Below are 11,429 nucleotides of genomic sequence, written 5' to 3' on the forward strand. Positions count from 1 at the left end.
CGACGGGGGTCGCACGTATTGATTTGGTGACAATGGCTACACAGGATGGACAGATTCACTTACGTCATCCGATGGCGTGACGTTCTTCATTGTCAATGCATGCTGACCACAATGTGTATCCACCGGAAAATGTAATTTTTGACTGCAATTGAAGATCTTGGCATAAAAACATCAAATGTCCACTTTTTTCCATTTTCATTTTATTGCATTTCTATATTCCCTGTGTATGATTACATACAACTGTGCAAAGATATATTTAAAAAAAAAAACACAAGTCCCTCAAATCTGCTCTCAAAAATATGCCACTTTTCTAAAAACCGCAATAGTCCAGGAATTTTTGTGTGAAAACAGCAAATGTCCAGTAGTTCTACACTTTTATCACCAGGCGGCGTTAGTAATGTTAGTATACATTCCATACAATTTAGTGTCTGAGCTGTCAAATTATCCTTGATTCGTTTAATTATTGCTTTTTATAACGTTTTCTTATAATTGTTTTTATATTTTATCATGGATATTACTAGCATAGACATCTGGAACGTCTCGAAAGAGAAAAATTAACAAAACCATGCACGTTTTTACCAAATAACGGTGACTTTCATTATTGTTCAGTTGGATGCAATAAAGAAAATTCTGGGCCCTTCATTATAAAATCTAAAGAGACCGGAGAAAAAGATTTTTTTAATATGAAATATAGGTTAAAACTTTTGCATTTTTCGGTAAAAATTTGTAGGCTAGTTATAATGTACAAAATAGACCAGGCTAGTAAGGGAGAAGTGCTTTGCGAACATTTCAGTTTCTCTCTAGGCTGTGGGAAAGATTCAATGTAGTGAATAAAAATCAAATGCAAGTCACGATTGCATTTAAAACAACATATAGTGGATTAGTTCCATTGAAAGGAGCTAAATAAAAAAATATTTTTAAATTAGCTAAATATTTACAAAACCCAATAAATGTATCGTTTAATTTGCTGATAGTGAAGGTGTCAGACGAGGCTAATCGGTTTTTTTTTCGTGTTAACTATCAATTCATGGTGGAAATCCATTGTGTTAATGATTTAATTTAATAAAACACATTTTTTAGTACTTATTCCACTTCTAATAAATAAATCTGGATAGGTTTCGTCCGCCTTAGAGGGACATTTTCAACTGTTGAAAACAGTTGGCAGAAAAACAGAGCGGACGAAACCGGTCCAGATTTATTTATTAAAAGTGGAATAAGTAGATACTAAAAAATGTGTTTTTTTTAAATAAATCAATAATAATAATATGAAGCTAATCAGTATTAACCCGCACATGATTAAAACATTTTTTCAAATATTTAATTCTTGATTTTTTAGAAACATTGAAGTCGTTTGGTAATAGGTAAATAATATGTCCAAACCTTATTAAAAGTTGTATTATGATTAAAAAATAACAGAAATATATATTCTTTATTTTATTTAATAAAATTATAGTTTTAGTCATACTATTTACATTTCGATCTTTTCAATTTTTCAATAAAAACAACAAATGTCCAAAAATTGTGTAAAAACAGCAAATGTCACACTCATTCTTTTTTAAATATCTATTTAACCAAAATAAATTTAATATTTTTTTTACATTCATATAGTGCATATACGGTTTCTCTATAATTTCTCATTGTCAAATTAATAAAATTTCTTTTGACAACCAAGATATTATGTTTTTACCCTCTCCTGAAAAAAAAGTGTTTTGTGACATTTGCTGTTTTTATGCCAAGATCTTCAATTGGTAGATGGTTCTGGTTCAACATCTGGACATTCTTGCTTCAGGTATGATATAATCTGGAAACAAAACAAAATAGTTAGAAAAAAAAAACCAAACGAGATTCGAACGTCGTCGTGAATTTGTGCTGATGTGTATTAATTTATAAGCTATGGGTGTCCTATCTAATTGCGACGAAGTTAACTAATGTTTTTACAATTCTCATTGAAGTGCCTTCTAACTTTCACTGGTTAATTATTTTTTTTCAAAAATATTTTTTCTACTGGTTGCATATTGCCCGCAGGTGTTTTAAAATTATGTACTTATGTTTAATAAAGAATGTTACATTCTTAAAACATGCGAATATATACAGAGTACTGAGAATAAAAATATGTATTACTTGAATCTCTCCTGTTTGTTCTTTCTCCATATTTCCTCGATATTTCGGACTCATGGCAGAGGCCATTCTCAATCGTACTTTGTCGCAGATTGTTTTCTATGGTGCTACTTAAGCGAATGGGTGTACGCAACGACCTGACAACAATCATTATTAACCGATTCTATGCCTTCAAAGAGTTAACTCTCTTTTCGCATATAAAAATTTCGCGAGTTATCTCGTCCGTCTTTAAACTCAAATTACTAGCCACTCTCAATTGATTTGCATAATCTAAAAAATTAAACACACAGTGACATCTGTTTGAATAATTATGAAATGCTAACCCACAAATTCTCGGTATTACAGTGAGGCATAGAAAAGGTTAAACAACAACTGAAACACAACAATCGCAAAGAAAGTGACCAAATTACGGAATACATACTTCAAAACGTAATGAAACACGTGGCCAACAGAGCATGGATTTGCGGATATTAATATTGCATAACTTTTGCCGAAAATAAATTAACGATCGGTAGAAAAGATATTTTAAAAAACTTAAAAAATGGGATTCAAATTCACATAATCTTTTGTGCAGGTGAGTGCTTTTATCTTTTGAGTTATCGATCCTTCTATGATTCTTGCAAATGATTACTGATGACGACGCTTATCTGAGGTAAGTTTTGCATATTCATCCAAATGGAAGGCAACCAACTTTGTAATTAATCAAGGTAAATGCAGTTACATAATGTAATGGTTTCATGTAATGGATCTACCAAATAATAGCCAGGCAGTGCGAAGGGTGGAGGTAGGATGTTAAGATTCGACATAAATAGTCCACACTAAACTTAGTCAGTCAAACGTATTTGTTTACGTTGAACTAAGACTACAATAATATGAAGATAGTGTTTGTTCGTTTTTAAAATTCAATTAAACAATGCGTATCAGATAATAGCCAAAAAATATTCGTTGAAGTATCTATAAAATATCTAAAATTATGCCATTAAGCCATACATAAATTTAGATATTTTGGTACTGTTCGGTTATCAGGAATACAGCGGAAAACACATTTTGAAAATAGCCGATAAACTGGATTATTTGTTAGGTTAACCTAACCAAATCTAACCTAACCTAACCCAACCCAACTTAACCTAACCTAGTGATACACCCCTGTAGTGATACACCCCTGTTACAGGCGGGCTTCTCCCGGTGTAAAATAATCATTTAGTAGCTATAAGTCGAAAAGTAACCCTGACCTCTAGAAACGGCTTCATAAAACATCTAATCTGATTCCTTGCTCAACCACGTAAGTATTTTTTATTCATAAGTAAATGCCTTCGTCCAGTGTGTGAAAATCACATATTGGGTGGAGGTGTAATTAAGATAAATTTAATTTAATTTAAAAAGTATAAATGATGATGGATGAGATTGAGAGAGATAATTTTAAGACTAAATATAAGTATTCATATATAATAAATTTTGCCGCGCTTGCAGGCAACGTTAAAATCTCTACGCGCCTGCGCCAGGGTGGTGCTCGTGATTTGTCAAATCAAAAGCATCACGCGATAAAATTTGGCCAATCACGAGAGTCCTTTTTGCTGGACGGCGTGGGTACGGGAAATTCGAAAAAGAAAAAGAAAGTCAGTAAGCGTCCTTTGTAAACAGTGTACGGACCTGCGTAACTAATTGTAAAAACAAAATATGTAAAGGACTACAAAGTAACGTTGTCCAACCAAATATTAAAATGTATAACGCTAAGACCGCACGACAAAGACTTAGTGTTTTATTTAATTTTACCGACATATCTAAATCCTTTTTTTTGTGAATCCGGGGTTCGATGGACACCTCAGCTAGCCGCTGGAACCTTGGACATCTCACTAGACTAAACCAAACTAACAAATAATCTAGTTTATTGGCTATTTTCAAAATGTGTTTTCCGCTGTATTCCTGATAACCGAACGGTACCGATATTTTTTATCGATTATTGTTTGATATCTGGCAAGGCTTAATAAATTTAAAAAAACTAACCAACGCCATCTGTAAAATATGTAAGTATTCTTAATTCAACATAAACAAATAAGTACCGGAAAGTATGACGGAAAAAGTGTGCACTATTTTTGTTATATCGCCCAAAACAAATGTAAACTACTATGGTTTAGTTAGGCAGGGTTTACTTAATTAAATTTAAAAAACGAACCAGCACCATCTGCGAATTGTATTCTTAGTTCAATGACAACAAACAATAAATATGATTAACAAAATTTAATGTGTAATATTTCTGTTGAATCTTAATTAATACTTTTACTAAAATTAATTTTTGATTTGATTTCTCGGTAACAAACCTTATGTTCTTCGATATCACAAATACTTTCAAGACTGGTCAGCAATTCTGCCATCGGTGTCTCTGCATTATCTTCCTCGTTTTCGGTCATGGCAAATGGATCTGAAATCTACAAAAGCAAGAAGACAGTAATTTCCAACCTTTTTTGTTTGCCAGAACCTTTGAGATATTTTTTTTTAAATCTAGTGCAACCCTTACTCGGCTGACACATTAAGCAGTACGCAGTTACATAGCTTAGCAGAGAGCCGACAGTAAGCGGACTCAAAATGCCGCTCCTTACTATTTTAATCTCAGATGTTATCTAAATTCATTACCTACCACAATATATTATGACGTGTAACTGACGTAAACAGATAATATATGCTTAGACTTTTTAGCATATTAATTTTGCTTTGTTTATAAAATCAACCATATTCAAGCTTTCAAGTGTTTTACTACTAAAATTATATAAGGATAGGTCAAATTATATCATTCATTCCATTGCTCAATCATTGCTCATTATATCAATCATTCCATTGCTCAGTAACAAACCTTACAGTCTTCGACATCAGAAATACTTCCAGGACTTGTCGGCGTTTCTTCCATTGGCGACTCCGTATTATCTTCCTCAGTTTTAGTCATGGTCAATGGATTTGAAATCTGCAAAAGAAAGAAGTCCATAAAGGCATAAAAATGACAAACGTTTTGTATTTTTCTTATAAAACATCTTTTTTCTTCTGTGTCCCACTCAGCGGAATCTTTGAATCATTAATTAAAGAAAGTTTCATTTGCTTTTGGCAGGTTAGATAATAATGCGATGGGCGTACGTTAACGTGTTGGCCTATAAATTTGTGGGTCTCAGATTCAAATACCGGGTGTGACGAATTAACACAGTTTTTCAATGTGTGTTTGGACTAAATAGTCTGAGCGGTGGCTTACATCCCTTTATCTAATGATACAACCTCTAGTCTGCGAAGGCACGAATAACTTACCTTGGGATCGAACATGGCATTGACAAAGGGTGGAGGTAGGCATGTCAAGATACGACATAAATAGTGCAAACTAAACTTTGTCAGTCATACTTATTTGTATAGACATTCAAATATATGGCTGTCATTGGAGGCTCCATCTTGCCAGGAAATTTTTGGCATGCTTCTTAAATTACATTATCGTTCATACGATGCACATGGCCTAGCCAGCATTATCCGAATCCTAATTGATTGAATTGCACTGAAGCATTGTAGTTGTCCTTTAAAAATAATCATGAGTTAACGTCCAAGATACTAAGGAGTAAGTGAGCACAAGCTTTATCAAAATTGTCTGAAACATGCTTTTGGAAATAACTGAAAAATTACGTCTTGCGTCGGTCTGTCTTCAATAACCCCCGGCACAATTAGAGACGCCATCAACACAGCGATCTTTCTCTGCATGTCTGTTAATCGATGTGCACCCAACCAGCCTCTTTCCCTGGCTCTCTGGAATCGGTACCTACATTGTTCGTTTGGTCGAAAAGACCAGGTCGCACCACATCTGAAAAACATACAGCGTCATGGAGAAAATACTTATTAGTTTTAATTAAACAAAATTCAACATAACAAGATAATAATTATGGTGTTTTTTTTTCAATATACTGTAAACACAAACAGCGATGAATTATAAATTGACAATAATTGATGAAGATTGGTGCAAACGATTACAAGGGATCAGCGATGAAGGGTGGAGGTAGACTGTGGACTGTGGCTGACAAAGTTTATTGTGCACTATTTATGTGTATCTTGTATGTAGACAATATTATTTTTTATCCTTGAGCGGCAAAGGAAATGATTTTTCTTCAACATACCTGGTCTCTACTATCAATGTTTATACCTACTATGGAACTGTGGCTTTACCTTCTTCCAAAGTATGGGTGTGCGCATCGGCCCCAGAGTGTTAAGCTTATCATTTAGTTTCATCCAGAGCTGCTTTGTCTTTTTGGTATCACATTGATTCAATGGTAATTTCACCAGCACGGGATTTTCTGAAAAGATGATAGAAATATATTGTTTACATGGAACATAGTAAGAAGCACTCGGCATGATGTCGCGGAAGGGAACAGAAAATTAATGGGAACCGGCTTACCATATTGGGTGTCGTATAACAAGCTACAGATAGCGAGTGTGGAAAAATATGAGATACACTCTTCTTCGTCGTGTTGGGTCTTCAATAGCAACAATGTATAGCCCCAGATGTTACCGAAGGCAACACCATTTTTCTCAGCTTGTAGGATCTAGTCAAAGTTGCAGCTTACTGGGCAAGCCTTGCATAAAAAAAGGTGCTCCGTGCTTTGCATTTCACCGCACTTGCAGGTTTGGTCATCAGAGAACCCCCACTTCATCAGGTGCACCCTACTATGGTCATCAGTCTGTTTAGGGCTTTCCATGTATGATACATGAGACTTGCTCCGGGTGGGAGATGCTCTGCTGGCTTTACCCAATCTTCTGATCTATAATATAATATTATGCATGCCGGGCCATGACACATGTCTTGTAGTTTCTATCAGAAAGGCACTGCGGTTTATGTTTATTGTTAAGACTTAACTGTCACTTTGTGCGTAAAGATACGACCCAAAAGCATTACAAATAAATAATTACGTACCTTCCATGTAAGACAACAGGGCGTCTTTTTGATGTTTAGTAATTAGAACAGTATACGGTTTCATTTTATTTATATTATTTACTATTGTCATAAGAAAATATGTTTCGAAACCGAAACGCATAGACCAGGGGAGGGCAAACTGCGGCCCGCGGGCCGCATGTGGCCCGCCGGGTATTTTTTCGCGGCCCGCCATCGATAATTGTACTTGTGATTACGAATAACTTTAAAAAAAATATTGATAATAGATCATAATTTGAAGAATTTGTTGCTTCGTAAATTTATTATCTCAGTACGTATTCCTTGCGTCTCGTCTCACACTATGTAACCACGATTTTCTACGTTGAACATCGATTTCAATAGATATTGATAGTGTACCGACAGAACTACAACTTGAGATTATTAATCTGCAGTGTGACACTGATTTAAGAGAATCGCATCGTCGTGAAGAAATCTCCAAATTTTACAATGCCCTTAATTCAGACAAATTCGGCCAACTTAAAGAGTAGGTATGCAAGAAAAATGTTCGTTATTTTTGGATCAACCTATATATGTGAACAAACATTTTCGATCATGAACCTCAATAAAAATTCTTTACGATCAAAAATATCTCCGATGCCCATTTACTAGCAGTTTTGAGAATATCAACTACAAAATTCACCTAAATTTAAAAAAATGTACAACAGTTTCATTCTTCTCATTATTTTTTTGTAATGTTTATTTTTCGTGATAATAGTGTATATCTAAAAATGGTATTTTACTTGCGGCCCGCCGCTCATTTTGAATTCTTGAATTTGGCCCTCCATCCAAAAAGTTTGCCCTCCCCTGGAGGGCGATTCATGAATTTAGCATGGCCGACGTGAGTAGTGTGAGTAGTCATAATTGGATAGTGATGCTTCGACAGAAGCACACTGTTCCTTCCTGTGTCCAATAATGCAACCTAATAATTGCCAAAAACGGGCGTACATTTATGATCGCCTAAGAGTTTTTTTGTCTATGCCCACATCTGACAGCTATTTCTCGCGCGCAAAAACTTTCATAAGAACAGATACGTCGGTAAGTCAGATTTGATTTCAAATATACTGTTTCTTTTATAAAATAATATGTAGGAATCATACTAAAAGTGTATTTATTTATTCCTTTACAGAATTAACAAAATGCCAGCGGCAAATAGCCACCAGATGGAGCAATTGGTAGAATTCATGGAATGTCAGTATCTACCACGTTTTTATTAATACTCGTAAGAAATGTAGCCTACTAAAATTATGCCAACATGTGGAATTAACACAGTTCGAGACATAGCCTGTGTCATTATTATGACATACTTATAATTGTGTAATGACCTCGTTTTATGAGACTAAAAACCAAACCATAACTTACTGTAACTCAAACCAGCTTAACCGCAATGATATGGAATACTATAACATTACCATATTTTCCGTAGTGCATCCAGACCTCGTCGCCGGAAGGCTCACCGGGCAGTTCACCAGCCTCGACATGGAGAGGTTGTGGACAGAACTGTCGGAGCAATTAAATGCTTGTTTGGGCGGTGCTACAAAATCCCACAGACAGTGGAAAAAGGTGATTTACTATTTATTACTAGTATTGGTAAAAATTATTATTTATTTAAATATAATAGACTGTGTCAACAACCTATCCAATATTATTTTACAAAATATCTTACTCTCCACATAAATCCACCATAGGTAGCTATAGATAGCAAGTTCAAGTAAGAAATGTTTTCATAAATTAAACCACATCTTTTGAAAGCATCCCAAATGTCACTGCTGTAAATAGTACTAGATCGTTAGTAATATTGTTGAAATTGAAAATTTCTAATTATTATTGTTTACAGGTATGGCAAGACACGAGGCGGAACACGCGGGCCAAAATGGCCAAAATCCTGATCTCCCAGAGGAAGACAGGAGGCGGCCCGCCCTGTAGAATCCGGCTGTCTGCTCTCCAGCAGCGAATTATGGCTCTAATAGTGCCATTTACAGTTACTGGGGAGCAAGGTAGACAGGGCAATTACACTGGGGGGGTAGGTCATTCATGAAATTCTATATTGATTAACAGTATAAAAGGGTTCACCCGTCGCATGTTTACTTATGGTGATAACATTTAATTCACAGGTACCACAGGAAATTTTGGGTCGCGTCTGTGTCAACGTCGGAGCCCCAGCGGTGGATCATCCAACCCAGCACCAGCAGCATGGAGGTGGCACTCACCGCAACCCCTCTTACTGTACCTACTACAGCATATTCTGAATCATCATCAGATGCAGATATGATGACAACCCCCGAATGTGCAATTTCTGCGACACCACGGCTCACGGCTCAAACTGTTGCACTGGAAGACAGTGCTGCTTTCACAAGAGCCCATGCTGCTACAAGTGAAGGCAGTGCTGTCTTCCCAGCAACGGTGAGAGCCCGCAGGCTCTCGTTGTCACAAACTTCTGTGGCAACGCAGACAATGGGTCCGGTGCCCGTGTTGAATGCCGCCGTAGAGTTGCTGACCATCAACATTGCTGCGCTCAGGTCTGACATGGTGGCTCTCGGCATTGCAACCAGGTCAGACACGCAGGCTCTGATCATTGCAGCCAAGTCAGAGACTGCGGCTCTGATCGGTGCAGCCAAGTCAGAGACTGCAGCTCTGATCGGTGCAGCCAAGTCAGAGTTGAGCGCACTAATATTAATGCTAGGTGCAAAAATTGACAATCTCGGCTATGCACCGTAATCGCTTCTTTGGGGTGGTTGTTGCTATTTCGGGGGTTTCACTGAATCATAATTACCGTGTTGAGCCGAATATAAAATAAAATTTTACAGCATCGTGTATATCAGTATAAGTGATCCTTGTTACATTTTAAACGATGTATGATTTCACCTGTTTACAATCAACTGTGAAACATTATTTTATATTTGTCTCAAAACAGTTTTTTCATGTAAATACTCAAAAGAAATCCATTTCAAACTATACATTCATGTCAGTATCCTTATGAAAAACCAATAATTTGTCTAGTTCTGTTTCAATGCAGTGATTTATTTGAATGGAATTGTTTAATGAGTATTTATGTGTTTCTGCATCTATGATTTTTCCAGCCTTATATTGTTTGTTATTATTATAATAAGTGTCTTGAAAATTTGCAAATTTTATGCAAACCTATATTAAATTTCATATTTTGTGCGTATAATTACTATGTATAATTAGTCTATAAAATATTTCTAAGGAATTGTTTAAAGAGTGTTTATGTGTGCCAGCATAGTGTATTTTGTTTGATATTATAATAAGTATCTTGAAAATGCAAATTTTACGCAAAACTATATTAAATTTAGTGAATTGTGCTATTGATTGTGTACATAAATCATTTTTTGAGACAGGATGAAATAAAATTCCAAAGTATATGAAATAATCATTTTTTTTATTGCTTTCATATTTCACAAGAATATTCAAATATTCTAATATTAACATAGAGTAACAGAATCATAGTTTTGATTTTTAAGTATGTGTCCGATGCATATCGTCGTCAAGATATGAAAACCTCATAACTTCACAGTTTTTTTACTTATTTTATTTTTGATGAGCTATTGAGGCGTCTTAACTCATGTGGTATTTATTTATAGTTACTGATAGATACTTCGCTGCCTTATTTCCAGGTTATTCTATATCACATTTTTTAGCAAAATGGCTTTTTGATTGATTCGAAGTGACATAGAACAACCTGGAACTGATAAGATACTTGATAGATATCAACACGCTCTATCGTCTGGTAAAACAAGCGTCGTCAAATTCATTATACCTAATTCCTCCGTAATTTTATGATATCACTACGTGTTAAGTCGATATTGAATATATTATTACTGGAAAATCGCTATAAATAACTATAACGCTTTTGTAAATCAATATCTATACTGGCAAAACACGATAAGTCAACTAAAGATTATTTGCCAGTAGAGATTGGCGCGTGTTCGCATTGACCAAGTCATATTGGGCGGTCATTTAAGTTTAAGACAATGCCTGTGTATAGTTTGGTATGTCGTGGAACTAGTACTAAAAAATTATTTTTTATTTGTATTAATAAAGTACACTGATATTAAATCGCCATGATTTAAATAATGTGAACATTCCTGTAATTGTAATATTTAACCATTTATGTACCTATTTTGGTTTTCATAAATAAATTTTTTGATAAATAAATGGTTTTATACAAATACAAACATCTTTTTTCATAATTGTTGAAATATCCGACAAACTGTTTTTATATTCCCACATTAATTCCAAAATTCTGCTGGACAAAGACGCTATGTGATGCCATTTTACAAACAAACAAGTAAAACTATGTGTTAATATAACAGAAAAGGTTCACTGTTACATCCTTAATCGTAAT

The 11,429-nt window shown here is 35.0% G+C and overlaps 2 protein-coding genes across 4 annotated transcripts; one reads left to right on the forward strand and one right to left on the reverse strand.

Moving 5' to 3' along the window:
* Nucleotides 1-1,686: 1,686 nt before the first annotated feature.
* On the reverse strand, nt 1,687-7,055 carry LOC147076151 (uncharacterized). Its single transcript, XM_085941578.1, has 5 exons — nt 7,049-7,055; nt 6,304-6,431; nt 4,967-5,074; nt 4,437-4,544; nt 1,687-1,801 (listed from the first exon to the last, which is right to left on the reverse strand). Exons 1-5 carry the CDS (start codon nt 7,053-7,055, stop codon nt 1,742-1,744), a joined length of 411 nt encoding a protein of 136 aa, XP_085797704.1. The 3' UTR covers nt 1,687-1,741.
* An 820-nt stretch (nt 7,056-7,875) lies between these two features.
* LOC147076152 (uncharacterized) lies at nt 7,876-9,312 on the forward strand. 3 transcript variants are annotated; one of them, XM_085941200.1, is made up of 5 exons: nt 8,054-8,101; nt 8,193-8,254; nt 8,490-8,626; nt 8,901-9,086; nt 9,178-9,312. In XM_085941200.1, exons 2-5 carry the CDS (start codon nt 8,203-8,205, stop codon nt 9,310-9,312), a joined length of 510 nt encoding a protein of 169 aa, XP_085797326.1. In that variant the 5' UTR covers nt 8,054-8,101; nt 8,193-8,202. The 3 variants fall into 3 exon arrangements, with proteins under 3 accessions (XP_085797327.1, XP_085797326.1, XP_085797324.1); XM_085941201.1 differs by having other exon boundaries at nt 7,876-8,254; XM_085941198.1 differs by lacking the exons at nt 8,054-8,101; nt 8,193-8,254 and having other exon boundaries at nt 8,313-8,626.
* The last annotated feature ends 2,117 nt before the right edge of the window (nt 9,313-11,429 follow it).

The sequence above is a fragment of the Rhyacophila brunnea genome, unplaced genomic scaffold (genome assembly GCF_057557595.1).
Source record: "Rhyacophila brunnea isolate RB1 unplaced genomic scaffold, BYU_Rbru_1.0 scaffold_13, whole genome shotgun sequence".
Lineage (NCBI taxonomy): Eukaryota > Metazoa > Arthropoda > Insecta > Trichoptera > Rhyacophilidae > Rhyacophila > Rhyacophila brunnea.